Source organism: Borostomias antarcticus, assembly GCF_949987555.1.
Source record: "Borostomias antarcticus genome assembly, chromosome: 12".
NCBI classification, from domain to species: domain Eukaryota; kingdom Metazoa; phylum Chordata; class Actinopteri; order Stomiiformes; family Stomiidae; genus Borostomias; species Borostomias antarcticus.
In genome coordinates this window covers 12055252-12073624 of record NC_140245.1, presented here as the reverse complement: position 1 = coordinate 12073624, position 18373 = coordinate 12055252, and the positions used below count along the sequence as shown (strand labels likewise).

Genomic DNA, 18373 nt, shown 5'->3' with positions numbered 1-18373 from the left:
CCCTCTAAGACGTCTCTGGACATGCAGAACAGGTTAAATATCTGAACGTCTAAAAAAAACTTTCATTCTGGCTCGTAATTGGATCTTTGGACGTCCGAAAAAGACATCTAAAAGACGTCTTTTAGACGTGTCTTTGCTCAGTGGGATGGTGTCAATATATAAGCTTTAACATTTATAATTTTCGCGATAGAGCTGTCTGAATGCGACCATGTCTAGGATCAGAGAATCAGTTGGGATTAGAGTGGTGGCAGCTGTTGCTTTTTTTTAATTTGTGTGCATGTGCAGCCTCTCTTAAAGGTACAGGCACCCTTTTATAACTAATGTGGTAGCACAGAACTCAGCCAAAGTGGAATAGAGACACATGATCTTTACTGGTGGGGGCCGGTGGGTAGCCAGGAGAGGAGTACACCATCCCTGACTGGCTATGACCAAAAGGGGCGGAGCCTTGCCATAACGCCACTATTCACGCCACAGAACCCACTTTTCAATCAATCAATCAATCAATCAATCAATCAATCAATCAATCAATCAATCAATCAATCAATCAAAGCTTTATTTGTATGGCGCATTTCATACCCAGAGGCAACAAACACAATGCGCTTTACAGAGAACAAGGGAGGTGGGCATACGACCAACTCTCTACATATTCCAGAGGGACTATCTATCAGACTCCGGGAGGTCTGCTGGTGACAGTGGGGCATCCACTGGACCTGGACCTGGTTAGAAGATAGGAGGGAGAGAGAGGCACTAGGGAGAGGGAAGGCAGAACAGGGTTAGTAGCACATAGAGCCATACAAACCACACAGATATTGAAACAAGCAACCTGGAGCAAGCTCCTGGAATATATTTGTCTAATGGCTAAGAACATTTAAAGAGCAATAAATTACATTAAATTAAATTTTCAGAGCAAGAAAGGCTAAGAGCATCAGCTCCAGGCCTAAGCCGGATGTGGACTGATGTGTGTACGTGTGTGTGTGTGTGTGTGTGTGTGTGTGTGTGTGTGTGTGTGTGTGTGTACTAAATACTACAACATCGGACTCAGGGTGGTCTGCCGGCGACAGTAGGGCATCCACTGGACCTGGTTAGAAGATAGGAGGGAGAGAGATAGGCATTAGGGGAGGCAGAAAACGGTTACTAGCACACTGAGCCATTAAAGCAACACAGATGTCAGCACAGAACAAGCCTGTTTCAGGGTAACCAGCTTCTGTACACTACTTGATATACATACAGTGCATAGCAGGATAAATACCAATGTATACAGAGGATTCACAGGTAGGTTTGAGGCTGCCTGAGTAGGCTAGAGACACACAGTCTTCAATGGTGGATGCATGGAAATTGCCCGGAGATCACTGTACTGTCCCCGACAAGCTGTGACACAAGGGGGCGGAGCCTAACCAGCACGCCACTATCCATGCCACGGGCCCCACAACTCAGCCCCTGAGTGGGCTAGAGACGCACGCCGTCTTCGCCGGTGGGTGCATGGAGATTGCCCGGTCCATAGTAATACTAGCAGCAGCTGTTATATACAGCCGCAGCAGCTAGCCCACCTCACATTTTCTCCAGGAAATAAATCTACTTTTTTAGTTATTATTATTATTATTATTTCCCAGCAGGACTGCGCTCAGGCCGGCTAAGCAAGTTAAACAAATTGATGGAGAGAGGCAGAACTGGAGGGAGGTTTTAAGAAGAGTTGTGGCCGTGATACAATTTTTACGGGAGAGAGGCAGAGACGGATTACGGACCGGGCCAATGGTGCCGGCGCCCAGGGGCCCTTGACTACTAGTTTGCGAAGCACATCAACAATCTTCTTTTTTTTTTCTTGATGCCCATTCTATAGGGCCCTCTGACTACCAGGGCCCCTGGCCCTCTATAAAGCCCTCTGACTACTGGGACCCCCATGCCACACAGGTAGTTGGGGGCCTATTCTAGTCAGAGGGCCTGAGGCGGTGGCCATGGTAGTAAGAGGGTCCAGTAGAGGCACTTGCAGTGCCAGGTGCCCTGGTAGTCAGAGGGCTTTATAGGAGGGCTGGGGGCCCTGGTAGTCAGAGGGCCCTATAGGAGGGCTGGGGGCCCTGGTAGTCAGAGGGCCCTATAGGAGGGCTGGGGGCCCTGGTAGTCAGAGGGCCCTATAGGAGGGCCGGGGGCCCTGGTAGTCAGAGGGATCAGTGTTTTTTTGTTTGTTTAAGATGTGCTTGGACCCCATTGTACTTTCCAGACATGTTACTCGTGTAGTCTATTTCGTTTCTGGTTGTAAGGAAGAAGAATCAGATCCGTCGATGCAAGTTTCAATACTTTTATTCAATCTCTGGCATCAAAATCACTGCAGTTGTGATGAGTTCACTCTCCAAATGTCTAGCATGAACTGAACTAACACAGAGCATCTCTCCTGGTTATACGAAAAGAGGTGTCACCCAACATTGTCCTGTTCTTCGTTACCTTGTCTAAAGTTAGACAGTTTAATGGCTCAGTTAAACAGATCTTGTGTGCCCTGTTTGTGTGACGGTGTGTGTGTTTTTGGGTTGACTATGAAAACCAGCACTCTTCTGTGAGGCACCTAATCCTATAGACAGAAACTTGACGCCTAGTGAATATATAGGTTTCTCTAATAGGTACTTAATGTCGTATAGGTGGCAATAGTGAATATATGGATTTTTCTAAAAGGCACTTACTGTCATATAGTTTAGATAAGAAGCACTTAGTAAAATATAGGTGGCGCCAGTCTGCCACAGTAACACACTGGAAAATCCCCAGTGTTCTTCAACTTAGGCCTGTCTGTATTTTTCCATCCTTCCAATATGCCTATGTGTGTGCATTTGAAATTCACTATAATATAACTTATGATTATACTGGTCAAAATATACTACACTCGCATTATCATATGACTGACCCTACAGTTGGACAGGTCCATCCCCAGACTGTCCACCATAGCAATAAGGTGTTCAGCTAAGAATGGATCAAACTTTGCCAATAGCTCTAGGAGGCCCAGGAAATTTCCATTGTGAGGCTGCCCCAGTAGCTCATCATCCCCCCTGAAAGCAAGTCCTCTCTCCATGGACGGATTATGGGGTGTGTGGGCCCCCGGGCCGGGAACCGTGGAGGCCCCCCCCCACCCCCTTGTTTTGAGACCAGTGAAAATTTCAAACAGTTGTGGTGTTGTGCGTTCTGATTCTAATTTCGGGCAGATCCGGATATCCATTCGGCAGTAAAAAATTTACAAGATTCCCTGCAAAATCCATAATCCACATTAAAGTTTAATTTAAAGAATGTGAGGCCACTTTTTTTTTTATAATAGCCAATTTATTGACTGCATCTGCTAGTAAACTTTCCTCCTTTGGGATAACGACTGTGCAAAATGCATGTGACATTCAACATAGGCTACAAAGGCATTGCCTTTTACGGCCTCTAGATGGAGCTTAGGCCTACATTAGCCTACATTACATTCACAGTAAAGTCGTAGTAGTAGACACTTTTATCCAAAGGTATTTACAATTATTGCATTCAATGGTAGCAAAACAGCATATAGGCCTAAATACAATATGTGCTTAAGAGGAAGGATCCTGGTAGTATTTCAGGCAGACAACCTACAACTTGCAGTCAACTGTTACAGTAATATGACTTACATCTTGTAAAACCTTGAACATAATGGTTAGTGCTTAGGCCTGTTTGGGCTCTTCAAGCATATTAAAACTTCTGCTAAAATCTTTGGCAGAATTGTTAGACTACATTTAATAATAAAAAAACATAAAAAACATCGTCCTACACAATGAATGGAGCAGTGTTGGTCTAGTCTGAATAGGATGCTGGCCACTGAGAGATCATGCTAATACAGTCTAGTATTTCAGACTAACAGGCCAGTAACGTAAGGCCCAGACTAGCATTAGCCTATTTCAGGACAGAATGAAGTCTTAAACGACCAAGAGCGATATAGTTAACCTAACAGATACAACTATACCATTTATAAATTATCTCTCAAATGTATAAAATGCATAACATATATTTGTATTATATAATATTGAAGCAGCAGTTAATGACATGATATGCCTCACGGTAAACGGAAGATAATAATTATTTAAAATCAAATAAGACATTAACAAAAATGACATCAACGGTGCTGGCAGGATGTCCAAATAATATCTTGAATGTGCAACAGAACAGTCTTTTATATTGCTGCTACAGCTTTGGTCACAGTTTTTACCTATCACTCTAGAAGACCCATTATGCAGTTCTCTTCCCAGTTCCCTCCAGTGTTCCAACATCAAGGATGAGGTCGCTCGTAAACAGTCTTCTGCCGTCTCTTCACAAATCCTTCTGCTTCAGCGTCAGTGGAAGTGTTTGGGAGGCACAGATGTAAACACAATATTTACAGACGTAAACACAGTATTTACAGGATAACGTATAGTGTCCATCTCTTGGTGGGACTGTCAGATCCAAGATCAAAGCTGTCTCTGTGTGAAGAGTGCGTTTGAGGAGTCAGTAAGCCAGTCAGCTGCTGATATGACCTCATTTGGACCACTCTGTATAATATCTGGACTGTATGTATGAAGCCAGTCAGTCAGTCAGTCAGTCAGTCAGTCAGTCAGTCAGTCAGTCAGTCAGTCAGTCAATCAACAAACCAACCAGTCAGTGAGTCAGTCAGTCAGTCAGTCAGTCAGTCAGTCAGTCAGTCAGTCAGTCAGTCAGTCAGTCAGTCAATCAACAAACCAACCAGTCAGATGGCCAGTCAGTCAGTCAGTCAGTCAGTCAGTCAGTCAGTCAGTCAGTCAGTCAGTCAGTCAGTCAGTCAGTCAGTCAGTCAGTCAGTCAGTCAATCAATCAACCAACCAATCAGTCAGTCAGTCAGTCAGTCAGTCAGTCAGTCAGTCAGTCAGTCAGTCAGTCAGTCATTCAGCCAGTCAGTCAGTCAGTCAGTCAGTGCATCATTAGGAGATCCCCAGGCCAGTCTTCATGTATTCATAGACCACATAGCTGATGCTCACAGCAGGGATGACCTTCATGAAGTTGGGCAGAATGCCTCGGTAGAGTCCAAAGAAGCCGTCTTTAGCCACAATCCTCTTCACCAGTCGAGTCATGGACGGCTGGTCGGACGCATCTAGAGAGGCTGGGGAAGGAGCAGTGAGTGTGAGAGAAAAGACGCAGCGGAAGCACTTCTGTTTATAGAGACCTCAGGGGGTTTCTAGTTCTTCTCTCATCAACATAACATGGTAGCGTAGCTACCGCACCTTGTTCCTGTGCCTGTACTACGCACCTTGTGCCTGCATGCGTGTGCGGACCAGCGCCAGGGGGTAGCTAGCCAGCTGGCCACAGGTGCTGGAGATGGTGCCACAGCCCAGCAGAACCAGGATTCCAGGGTTGGCCGTGTCCCTGGCGTAGCGGGACAACCAGGCATTCTTCAGGCTCTGGAGAACAGAGAGGGTGGGGGGATGGAGGGATGAGAGAAAAGGCTAAAAGGTACTACTGCTATCATGGGCCCTGTTTGAGTGATGGGAATCGTTGATCAGCTGCACACATGATAGGACTTGTGAAAGCATTTAAGGAAGTGCCCCTGAATCCTTCTCTCACCTACAGTACCCTCTGATACTGCCACTGATCTTCTCCTCTCTACTCTTTCCTCTTCTCTGGACAATCTCTGTCCCCTCACCTCCAGGCCTGCACGCCCAACTCCACCTGCCCCATGGCTGTTGGACTCAGTGCGTACTGATAGACGGAGCCTGAGAATAGCTGAGCGTTAATGGAAAAAAGGCAGACTCCCAGAGGACCTTCTTAACTTGCAATCTTTTCTTTCCACATTCTCCTCTTCCCTATCTGCTGCTAAAGCTGCTTTCTTCCGCTCTAAGATTCTAACCTCTGCTTCCAATCCTAAAAATCTCTTTGAAACTTTCTCTTCACTACTCCAGCCACACCTCCCTCCCAACTCCTCCCTTCTCCCTGACAATTTCACCAACTTCTTTGACAAGAAAATTAAAAATATCAAATCCTCTTTCCCCCCTCCCCCTGTCAACGCTTCATGCACCAACCTCACCTCCCCAGCCCCACCCTCTCTTCCCTCTCCGCGTCCCCCTCCCTCTCCACGCCCCACCTTATCCCACTTTTCTCCCCTCTCCGCCAACGAGGTCCTCAACCTTGTAACATCTAACCGCCCCACCACGTGCTCCCTAGAACCTGTTCCCTCAACTCTCCTTCAGTCCCGAACTCCTTCCTTTCCTAACCCACCTCATCAACACATCTCTTGTATCAGGATGCTTTCCCTCCACTTTCAAGACTGCCAGAGTCATCCCACTCCTGAAGAAGCCATCTCTCGACCCCTCTGACGTCAAAAACTACAGACCGGTTTCCCTTCTATCCTTTCTATCTAAAACACTTGAACGTGCTATCTTTAACCAACTATCTTCGTACCTCCACCAGGACGACCCCCTAGACCTTCACCAGTCCGGGTTCAAGGCTGGCCATTCGACAGAGACCGCCTGAACTCTCTCCTCTGTCCTGATACTCCTAGACCTGTCAGCAGCATTTGATACGGTAGACCACCAGATCCTCCTCTCCACCCTCGAGGAGAAAGGCATCGCTGGCTCTGCACGCTCCCTGTTTGCATCCTACCTGACGGGCCGCTCCTACCAGTTGACATGGAGAGGGTCGATATCGGAACCGTGTAGTCTGACTACGGGGGTTCCACAAGGGTCTGTCCTGGGTCCTCTCCTTTTTTCCCTCTACACTACATCTCTGGGCTCTGTAATTCGCTCGCATGGCTTCTCCTACCACTGCTACGCCAATGACACCCAACTGGTCCTGTCATTTCCTCCTTCTGATACACAAGTGGAAACACGCAATGCTGGGTGCTTGGCTGACATCTCGGAGTGGATGACAACACCACCTCAAGCTAAACCTGGACAAGACTGCGCTGCTGTTCCTCCCGGGGAAGGGCTGCCCGCACCAGGACCTGGCCATCACCATTGAAGACACAGTGGTGACGCCGACTCGGACTGTGAGGAATCTGGGTGTCACCCAGGATAACCAATTGTCGTTCTCCGCACATATCACATCCATCACACACTCCTGCAGATTCATGATCTACAACATCAGGAGGATTCACCCTTTCCTCACTGATGAAACGGCGCAGGTGCTGATCCAGGCCCTGGTCATCTCCCGCCTGGATTACTGCAACTACCTCTTTGCTGGGGCCCCGGCATCAGCCATTAAACACCTGGAACTGGTCCAGAAAGCTGCTGCTTGCCTGGTGTTCAACCACCCCAAGTTCTCCCACACAACTTCCCTTCTCCGTTCCCTACACTGGCTCCTTGTAGCGGCTCGCATCCAGTTTAAAACTCTGGCACTAGCCTACAGGGCAATGAAATGAACAGCCCCCTCCTACTGTACCGCCAGGCCATGGTCAAACCCTATACCCCCTCCTGACCGCTATGCTCTGCCACCTCGGGGCGAATGGTTGCCCCGTCACTCCGAGGCCCCTGCGGTCGATCCACACGGTCACTTCTCTGTCCTGGCCCCGTATTGGTGGGATGAACTGCCCACTGACGTCAGGACAGCAGAGTTGCTGCCCATCTTCCGTTGAAGGCTCAAAACCCATTTCTTCAAGAAGTACTACAACGATCCTCCCTCTTAAGCACCTATTGTATTTTAGATTGCTATTCTTGCACTTTGCCTTCAGCACTAGATTATGCTCTTAGTCACTTGTTTTAGAAAGGAGAGTAGTACAGTAGTAGTAGTAGTACAGTAGTAGTAGTGTAGTAGTAGTAGTACAGTAGTAGTAGTAGTAGTAGTAGTAGTAGATGTAGTACTGTAGTAGTAGTAGTAGTAGTAGTAGTAGTAGTAGTAGTAGTACAGTAGTAGTAGTAGTACAGTAGTAGTAGTAGTAGTAGTACAGTTGTACTGTAGTAGTAGTATCAGTAGTAGTAGTACAGTAGTAGTAGTAGTAGTAGTAGTAGTAGTAGTAGTACAGTTGTACTGTAGTAGTAGTATCAGTAGTAGTAGTACAGTAGTAGTAGTAGTAGTAGTAGTAGTAGTAGTACAGTAGTAGTAGTAGTAGTAGTGGTAGTAGTAGTACAGTAGTAGTAGTATTAGTACAGTAGTAGTAGTAGTAGTAGTGGTAGTAGTAGTATTAGTAGTAGTAGTGGTAGTAGTAGTAGTACAGTAGTAGTAGTAGTAGTAGTAGTAGTAGTAGTAGTACAGTAGTAGTAGTTGTAGTAGTAGTAGTACAGTAGTAGTAGTAGTAGTAGTACACTCGTACTGTAGTAGTAGTAGTAGTAGTACAGTAGTAGTAGTAGTAGTAGTAGTAGTAGTAGTACAGTAGTAGTAGTATTACAGTAGTAGTAGTAGTAGTAGTAGTAGTAGTAGTAGTAGTAGTAGAGTAGTAGTAGTAGTAGTAGTACAGTAGTAGTAGTAGTAGTAGTAGTAGTAGTACTGTAGTAGTAGTAGTAGTAGTAGTAGCAGTAGTAGTAGTAGTAGTAGTAGTAGTAGTAGTAGTAGTACAGTAGTAGTAATAGTAGATGTAGTACTGTAGTAGTAGTAGTAGTAGTAGTAGTAGTAGTACAGTAGTAGTAGTAGTAGTAGTAGTAGTAGTACAGTAGTAGTAGTAGTAGTAGTAGTACAGTAGTAGTAGTTGTAGTAGTAGTAGTAGAAGGCTGTGGGACTCCATGAAAAGGATGACCAATATGGCCCCAGCAAAACACGTCCTAAATGAGGCTGAGAAGGCCAATGAACTAAGTGAATTCTATGGTAGATTTGAGACTGTTGACTTTTCAGAGGAGCGACAATCAGCTCTGGAGTCAATATCAACACCAGACCTCCCCAATATCATCATCGACCAGCAGGGGGTAAGGAGACTGTTTTCACGTGCCTGCCCCGGGAAAGCTGCTGGGCCGGACGGCATCTCTGGGGCTCTGCTTAAAGCCTGTAGTGAGGAGCTAGCGGAAGCCTGGTGTCCTGTCCTTCAGAAATCACTGGACCTGCATGCTGTTCCTTCTAGCTGGAAAAGCTCCATCATTATTCCAGTTCCTAAAAAAGCATGCTGCAAGGAGAACGACTATCGTCCAGTGGCCTTGACCTCAATAGTGATGAAATGTTTCGAAAAAATCATTGTCAACCTGTTGAGAAGAGATGTTAGCTGTTTTGTGGATCCTTTTCAGTTTGCGTACAGATGCAATAGGGGTACGGATGATGCAGTCACTGCCATGATACACTTTATAGTTAAGCACTTAGACCACCCTGCTGCATTTACACGTCTTTTATTTGTTGACTTTAGCTCAGCATTTAATACGATCCAGCCACATCTCCTGATTAGGAAGCTAATTGATTTAAATGTCCACCCTCAAATCATTAGATGGTACCACTCGTTCTTAAACAATGGGAAACAGTGGGTCAGTGTGAATGATACTCTTTCTCGGGCCAGAACCCTGAGCACTGGTGCCCCCCAGGGGTGTGTTAGCTCACCTGTTCTTTTTACCTTGTACACTAATGAGTGTAGGAGTTGCCATCCCAATAATTATAATATTATCATTAAATTCTCTGATGACACAGCCATCTTAGCTTTAATGAAAGAGGGGGACGATTTGTCTGATTATCTTTCTGAGATAGAAACCTTTGTAAAATGTGTGACTCAAACCATCTTGTCGTCAATACCAAGAAAACAGAGGAGATGGTATTTGACCCAAAGAAGATAGGAGGTACTGTATAGGCCCTGTAGTTATCCATGGCGTAAACATCACACAGGTCTCCTCCTACAAATACCTTGGGGTTCATATCGATGACCAACTCTCCTGGAGGACCCATGTAGACAACCTCTGTCCTAGATTACAGCAACGGCTGCACTTCTTGCGCCGGCTCAGATTACATGGTGTTGACAGGAAATTCATGTTAATTTTTTACAAAGCGGTGTTCAAAAGTATTATTTGGTACGGCATTACAGCCTGGTTTGGGAACCTAACTGTCCAACTTAAGTCTAAACTACTCAGACTGAGGGAGGTTGCCTTTAAGATCATGGCAGCGGAAGGACAGCCCACCCTGCAGGCCATTTTTGACCAGGCTGTTATCAAACTAGCAGATAGCATTGTTACTGACCCGACCCATGTCCTTTACCATGACCTCCAGCTGCTTCCCCTGGGAAGGAGGCACAGAGTTCCTATGGGCCATCGTAATTTGAACAGATTCAAAAAATTCTCTGTTCCCCTGTCCATAAAACTTCTGAACGAAGTGAAATAACTACACTGTTCATATGATTGTGCTTATTCACTTTTTATTTATTGCATGTCTCTGTCTGTTTTGATGTTAAATGTTTGGCTGGCAGCGCAGGCAGGTAGCCCAAGCTAAATCTCTGTAAAGACAATAAAGTGTTACTTGATTTGACTTGACTTGAGTAGTAGTAGTAGTACAGTCGTACTGTAGTAGTACTATTAGTAGTAGTAGTACAGTAATAGTAGTTGTAGTAGTACAGTAGTAGTAGTAGTAGTAGTAGTAGTAGTAGTAGTAGTACAGTAGTAGTAGTAGTAGTAGTAGTAGTAGTGATAGTAGTAGTAGTACAGTAGTAGTAGTAGTAGTAGTAGTAGTAGTAGTAGTACAGTAGTAGTAGTAGTAGTAGTAGTAGTAGTAGTAGTAGTACAGCAGTAGTAGTAGTACAGTAGTAGTAGTAGTAGTAGTAGTAGTAGTAGTAGTAGTAGTAGTAGTGGTGGTAGTAGTAGTAGTAGTAGTAGTAGTAGTAGTGGTAGTAGTAGTAGTAGTGGTAGTAGTAGTAGTAGTAGTAGTAGTAGTGGTAGTAGTAGTAGTAGTAGTAGTAGTAGTAGTAGTGGTAGTAGTAGTAGTAGTAGTAGTAGTAGTAGTAGTGGTAGTAGTAGTAGTAGTGGTAGTAGTAGTAGTAGTAGTAGTAGTAGTAGTAGTGGTAGTAGTAGTAGTAGTGGTAGTAGTAGTAGTAGTAGTGGGCATTAAGTGGAGTCCACTGTGCTGTGAAACCCCTCTGTAGTGTGTATCCCTCTGCCCAGCCCAGCCCACCTCGTAGACGGCCAGGTCGATGCCGGCATAGGGAATGATGCCCAGGATGTTAGGAATGTAGCCTTTGTAAAAGGCTTTGACTCCTTCTTTCCTCAGGATCTTTTTGGCACAGTCGAACATGCCGGAATACTGGCCCGTTCTCCCCAGCGTCAGTCTGGTCTTCATAACCTAAACAGAGGGAGGGAAGGAAAGAGAGAGCGAAGAAGAAAGAGAAAGGGAAGGAGAGAGGGAGGGAGAGAGAGCGAGAGTAGGAGGGGAGGAACGTTAGCTATGTGATTCTTAATCCGTTTTCTCAGTGTAGTTCAATGCCTGGCCCCAGTGCATTCCTGGGAATTCTGTAGTCTAAAATATGCAAACAATGGGCCTCATTCACCAATATCTTCTTAAGTTCTGTTCTTAAATTTCTTCCTAAGAACGTTTCTAAGGAAAGCTCCCGTCTGATTCACGACGTGTTCATAGCAGTTGACAAAAGAGGTACCCTACTTATCTGATCTTATCTACATACTTTATAGAAATAGTCCTTATTGTGTCATTTGTAAATTGAGTATTAGAGTTTCATCTGTAATGACCATAACCTTGGAGCCGGCAGCAACATTTCACTGTGACTGGACATTAGGCTGCATGTGACAAATAAAGGAATCGTGAATGTTTAATCTTGAGGAGAGATATGCAGGCTACTGGAGGGGGCCGGCGTGCCCACCGTTGTCCGAGTTCGACCAGCGCGTTGGTGCCATAATAGGGACAACAGCACTGTTGGGTGTGCGCGCCGCTGGTGATATGGATACAGACACCAGGGACACGGACTACCACCCCATCTCCGCAGCAGACTCTCTGTCTAGCGCACTAACACTCATCCAACTGTAGAATTGAGGTGACCGCAATCACCAAATGATGAAATGGTTATGGATTTGTTGGTAGGCTATTATATGTAGGCTTATATAGCGAAATCTCACGGTGCTTTTGCAGAACGGTCAAAGAATTAAAACAAAACACAACACTCATTGATTTACACCAAAATCACAAATTATTAACACCCAATCTAAATATTTTATCTACATCTTCAAGATCAACACGAATAACAAGCAATTCGGAGCGAAATGATTTAAACTATGACATATTAGATATTTTGACGCAAACGTTTACAATGGAAATTATGGTTATGATTAGGACACGTTATTGGGAATTATGCAAATATAACTGCATTTCAATCATATATCATCCAACTGTATAATTGAAGTAACCCAGTCACCAATTTTGCATAGTCTACATTTCCGCACTCAAATGGCCTACTTGCGACTGCTATTCAGTGTTCGTATATTCTGTTCTTAGCTGAGAACAAATCCCAAATGAGAAACGGTTTAAGAAGAAATGCTTCTTGAGAACTTCTTTACTTTGTTGGTGAATGAGGCCCAATGTGCTCTCACAACAACTGCAGATAATGATTTCCTGGACGTCTCTCTCACATTAAACATATTTGTTTTTGCTAAACAATCCTTCAAATCAGATTTTCTTCAGAATGAGCGCAGTACTAACGTTGCGTCTGCCACTGTCATGAGGTTCGAGGGGCTTGGGCATTTCCCTGTTGTTATCGTATGATCCCAACCCCTTCCATATGAGTCATGTTCAATTGTTACTTTGCAATAAATGAGATTTAGCAGAATCTAATGTGGAAAAGTCTGCAGAACTATCCCCCAGCCTGATGATTGGAGATGCGTAGGACCCACCTCTGGAGCAGACGGCACAGAGGCAGTTTGGTGTGTGTGTATGTGTGTGTGTGTGTGTGTGGTTGTGTGTGTGTGCGTGTGTGTGTGGGCGCGCATGTGTGTGAGTGTGTGTGTGGGTGCGCGTGTGTGTGCGCGTGTACCTCCATGGGATAGATGGCGCTCTGAGCCGTGGCCCCAGCCAGAGAACCCGCCATGAACCTCTGGTGAACCTGGACCTTCCCTTCAGAGGACAGCAGCTTCTTATACTGGAGCAGAACACACACACACACACACACACACACACAACCACACACAACCACACACACACACACACACACACAACCACACACACACACACGCACACACACACGCACACACACGCACACACAACCACACAAACACACAACCATACACACACACCCACACAACCACATACACACACATACTCACACCATGAGTACCAGACCTTGAGACACATCATACTGTACCATGACAGCAGCACACATACAAATATAGTCTCTCTTCTTCTCTTCTCTTCTCCCTCACACACACTCACTCACTCACTCACTCACTCACTCACTCACTCACTCACTCACTCACTCACTCACTCACTCACTCACTCACTCACTCTCACACACACACACACACACACACACACACACACACACACACACACACACACACGTAAACATGCAAACTCTTTCTTTTGCTTCCCCATCATTTGCTTACTGTCTGTTTTGCATCTCATGTTCCAAGCCTACAGTACTTCTGTATTCCTTCCTGCAGAGATGGAAAGGCTCCCAACCTGTTCGTAGGCCATGAACTTGATGGATGTTTCCGGGGCGATCTTCAACACGTTGACTCCGTTCCCTCGCCATAGTGACGCCACGCCCCCCTCCCTGATCATCTGAGTGAAGCCGCCCACCAGGCTGATCTTGTTGGACTTGGAGGAGTGGACCTGAAGCACACACACACGCACGCATGCACACACACACACACACACGTACACACATGCACACACACATGCACACACGCATGCACGCATGCACACACACACGCACGCACACACACACGCACAAACACACACTGTTTCACTTTTCTGCCGGCTATCTAAATGTTACTTCTTTATTCTTTTTTTCTTTTTACATCGTCTTAAAGTTTCACAATTCATCATCACACCATCATATCTTGGTGGTAAAACCTAACTATTCTGCTACCCAGAATGCAGTTCTTTACCTGCATGAACACCTTCATCCTGTCCAGCGGGGCCGTGCCGGTGCGAGAGACCGCCCCCGCCATCGCCCCCGCGGCCAGCTGCCTCCACCAGCCGCCAGAGATCCTCTCCTCCTCCGTGAACTCGTCCGGGACGCCCAGGCTGTCCCCTAGGTCCAGCACCTGAGAGCACACGCATGGTCAGGGCCCAGACTCCCCTAGGTCCAGCACCTGAGAGCACACGCATGGTCAGGGCCCAGACTTCCCTAGGTCCAGCACCTGAGAGCACACGCATGGTCAGGGCCCAGACTCGGCTCTGTCCCAGACTTCCTCCTTATCAGCAAGGTTAAGACCAGGCGCGCTACTAAGAAGATATTTTAGGATGTCAGCAAGTCAGACATTTGGGGGGTTGTTTTAAAACACATTTAGTACAATTTTATATGACTTAAGGACTGCTTAATTTATGGAAGGGGGTCACTGGAGGACTTTAGAGTGCTTGGAAATAAAAATGCATGACCTTCCCTCTGACAGAAATATATTTTTCTTTGACCCTCCCTGAGTGATTGGAAAAAAATTATTGCCCCTCCACCACCAAATAGGCAAGATTCATTTGAATATGGTGTTACTCAACAACCTGATGCAAAGGTAGAATCGAGTCATTCACACAGTTCTGCGTGTCGGTGTCTGTTCACAAATTGCTAAATCTACCCAGAGCTCCACTAACTCACCAGATGCTGTACACGCCCACTGACTGGATAGGCCAATCACAAAGATTGACAGTTCAGGCAGCCAAAGAGAAGACAGCCTAGACCGGGTCACACTAAACAGCTGGCTGAATTCCAAAAAGCTCAAGAATCTTGATCTTAAGACCTATTCAGTCTCGCCTACAATCACTAGCCAGGACCTAGAGACACAGAGAGGCAGCCTCCAGCCTGCTAGTGAATCCTTCATGTACATCGGTGTGTATTTTTATGCACTATGTGCATGTATAGATGTAGCCTACAGGTATACAATATCTATCAACCCCGATCTCACCCATCTGCGTATAAATAACAGGCTTTTACACCGTGTATATCATACGCCAAATCACAATTCAGCGTGTGATACCTACGCCGAGAGCGCGTGGAGGCGCTGAGGCAGAGAGCACTGGGGGTATTGCCCTGGGAGGGGGTATTGCCCTGGGAGGGGGTATTACCCTGGGAGGGGGTATTGCCCTGGGAGGGGGTATTACCCTGGGAGGGGGTATTGCCCTGTGAGGGGGTATTGCCCTGGGAGGGGGTATTACCCTGGGAGGGGGTATTGCCCTGGGTAATTTAGCCCCTCGGACTAAAATCTAAAAAGCATGACCCTCCCCTGTTTTTCAGTGAGCCCTCCCGTACATTTCGAACTGTCCCCTGACATAACACAGTTGGATGGGCTGCAGACAAAGTGGAGTTTAGGATGGGTAGTTTCACATTTGTAGCATTAAACAGTTTCTCCACCTCCTCCATTCACATTTTTCTTCCGAACTGTAGCCCAGTGGGCATGATAAGTCACAGCAAACACCTACAGTATGTTGTGTTTTCAGTTACCTAAGAACATAGGAATATACCCATCGTCGTGGGGTCGGACCACTGACAACGTCTGCAGACAGAGATGAACAGAAGGAGATTGTCTGTGATCCTCTGTGGTTTATGCGTGGTTGTTCCTATTTGGAAAGGATAATCCCAACTTTCTAAAGCTCACAGAACCTTCTAGAATCACTGGATTGCATCCAAGATGCTCTGACTGAACTAGAAGCATATTATCTCAAAATCTAACCTAATCCAAAGTGTCTTTCACAGACAGGCATACAGACACACACACTAACTCACAGTCTCAAACACACATACACACGGTTTTACACACGTACCCACACACACGCACACACACACACACACACTCTCACCGAGGAGTGTTTCCAGTAGCGTATGATCTCCTCCAGGTTGTGTGCAGGGTTGAATAAAAAGTGTTCCCTCCACTCATTCCAGTCCACCATCATGGTGCCATCGATGTCCATGCTGCACACACACACACAAACACAAACACGCAAACACACACATGCACGCAAACACACACACACACACACACACACGTGCAAACACACACAAACACACACACACACAGGAGAGAGGAGGAAAGAGCAGGGCATGGTAGTGAGTGACTCTGATACTGTAGCTCTTCTCGTCTCATGTCAGAGGAGCCGTTCTCTACAGAGGGCAGGGGGTGAGAGGTCAAACCTCTGCAGGATCTTCAGGGCGTCCTCCTTGCTGACGTCCATCCCCAGCTCGGACAGAGACTGCTTGATCTCAGAGGCATCGATACGACCTGGAGGACAGGAGAGAGCTCATTTTAAAGTTAAGATAGTAATATATATACTATAAGGTACTACAGGTAATGTATATGTCCACATAAAAAGAAATACAAAGGACATAAACAATGCCATCAGACATTATAGGACTCAGTCAGTTATATAAAATAAAGGACTCAGTCAGTTATATAAAATAAAGGCCCTTTTAAAAGTAGCTCACAAGAAAGTGTGGGCACCCCTGGTCTACACCATTTTGCTGGAAGAAACAGCACAATCTTACTGACAAACTGTGCCACACCACACTTCCTGTGACCATCACCAGCACTTCCTGTGACCATCACACACTAAGAGAAGAGAATCAGAAGGCAGCTGACCATCGTTGTTCCTGTCCAGGCTTTTAAACGTCAGACGGAGTTTCTTCTCATGCTCTTTCAGATATTTGGTGAACTCTTTGAAGTCAAGCGTCCCATCTTTGTTTTGGTCGCCAGATGACACAATTTTCTAGAGATAACACAAGAAGGTTATATGTATTTAAATAACACATGGTATAGACATAGCTAGAGATTAGTTGAGGAATGAGTTATATTGAATGAATGATAAAGTACACTTGGGACTCAATGAGAGAAGTTCCAGACTCCTATAAGCAGTACAGTATGACGGCCTCAACAGCTACAGCTGCTTGCATCATTATCTGTGGTGCATGATTACATTGCAGGAAGCAGCAGAAAGGCCTGTTTGTAAATATCAGGACGCTGTTAAAACTTTTGTGACACCCTAAAACTTATCCTGGCCTGATTCAAAGATAGTATGGTATTAATCATACTCCAACCCCTAGCCTGCAGGCGAGAGATAGTACAAAGTAGCCTATATCCATAGTGAGTGAGTGTGTGTGCACGCGGTGTGTGTGTTTGTGTGTGTGTGTAAGAGTAGAGAGAGAGAGTAGTCAACAAAGTCCATCCATGTTTATCCAGAAAGCCTCGTGTGACAGAGGCAGATAGCCTGGTAAACATGAGTCCGGGTCCAAGCAGGCCTAGGCTACACATGTAGGTTGTAGATACAGTATAGGCTGGTGGAGCAGGTTATGCTTAAATAGTAGCCTACATGACCATGACATATCCACCTGGATACGGCTCTCAACGTTTCAAGTGAGACACTACGCGTATATAGGACGTCCTAAAGCAAACTCTGTGTGGGTAGGCGTAGGCTATCTCCATATTTACCTGAGCTGCACCTTGACGGAATATGCCCATCGCTTTCAGGCCCGCTCTCAGCTCTGCCACATCCACTTTCCCATCATTATTGGTGTCTAGTTTCTCAAATAAGTCCTTGTACGATCTCTCGCTATCGGCGTCCCAGCAGCGGGAGTCGGTTAGGAAAAGCGTCCTTATTGTCTGATACATCGTAGCGGTGGATCAGAACGCAATACTGTCAGTCGAGGCAGTGGCCGTGGAAAGTTGTAAAGTATAGGCAGTATATGCTGCAGGAGCCCCTATCCTCGTCCAGTAGCCCAGTCATTCGCAGGAAAAAATAAACACAATCGGCCTCGAGGATCTGGAGAGTGCGCTTGCTTTAAACAGCTAGATCATCTTCTCCGTTATAGTCTACCTACCGCAATGAGGATCAAAGTCGGCAAATTGACACGGTTCCATTTCTATAGCCTATAGCAGTTGAGCGCTGCTGTGTAAAGAACCTGAAATGCGAGCTCATATTCCTAGAGGAACTGCAGTCAAACGAAGGCGGGGCGAGTCTTCTTATCGCAGCGCATAGAGGGGGTGGAAAATACCAGCGCAACATTTGCTATCCTGGATAGCATGGTAATAACAGGTCTAGGACCATGACCGTGCTAGCCTATAACCGCAGAGAAGCAAGACCGTGTAGATGTGCAGAATAGACAGTAGGCTGGACGTTGTCTTGTTGAGCCTATTGATCCCATATGGGGGATTTCTTTTGAAGCGTCAAATGTCTGGGTCCAGTAAACCCTTGTAGGCTATAGTAAATGGTAACTGCATAGTTGTATAGAGCCCTAAACTAAATCTGTAAATCATTCACTTGGCACTGAAGGCAGTCGAATGCTCCCCGTATCAGGCTACCAAGTAGCTAAACTAGTATAGGTGATCTAGATCCCTCTCGTATGTAG

The 18373-nt window shown here is 45.9% G+C and overlaps 1 protein-coding gene across 1 annotated transcript; it reads right to left on the bottom strand.

Annotated features, from left to right (window-relative positions):
* Positions 1-3332: 3332 nt before the first annotated feature.
* Positions 3333-17884, bottom strand: LOC311316544 (mitochondrial adenyl nucleotide antiporter SLC25A24-like). Its single transcript, XM_084447413.1, has 10 exons — positions 17457-17884; positions 16611-16737; positions 16166-16253; positions 15835-15946; positions 13932-14090; positions 13501-13653; positions 12857-12961; positions 10993-11160; positions 5246-5396; positions 3333-5098 (listed from the first exon to the last, which is right to left on the bottom strand). Exons 1-10 carry the CDS (start codon positions 17634-17636, stop codon positions 4920-4922), a joined length of 1422 nt encoding a protein of 473 aa, XP_084303539.1. The 5' UTR covers positions 17637-17884; the 3' UTR covers positions 3333-4919.
* Between the last annotated feature and the right edge of the window lie 489 nt (positions 17885-18373).

Coding starts and splice junctions, on each gene's coding strand:
- LOC311316544 (XM_084447413.1), bottom strand. CDS start 17,636: ATGTATCAGACAATAAGGACGCTTTTCCTAACCGACTCCCGCTGCTGG. Junction 16,254..16,610: donor CCTGGACAGGAACAACGATG/GTCAGCTGCCTT, acceptor CCTGTCCTCCAG/GTCGTATCGATGCCTCTGAG. Junction 11,161..12,856: donor GCGCCATCTATCCCATGGAG/GTACACGCGCAC, acceptor CCCTCTGTTTAG/GTTATGAAGACCAGACTGAC.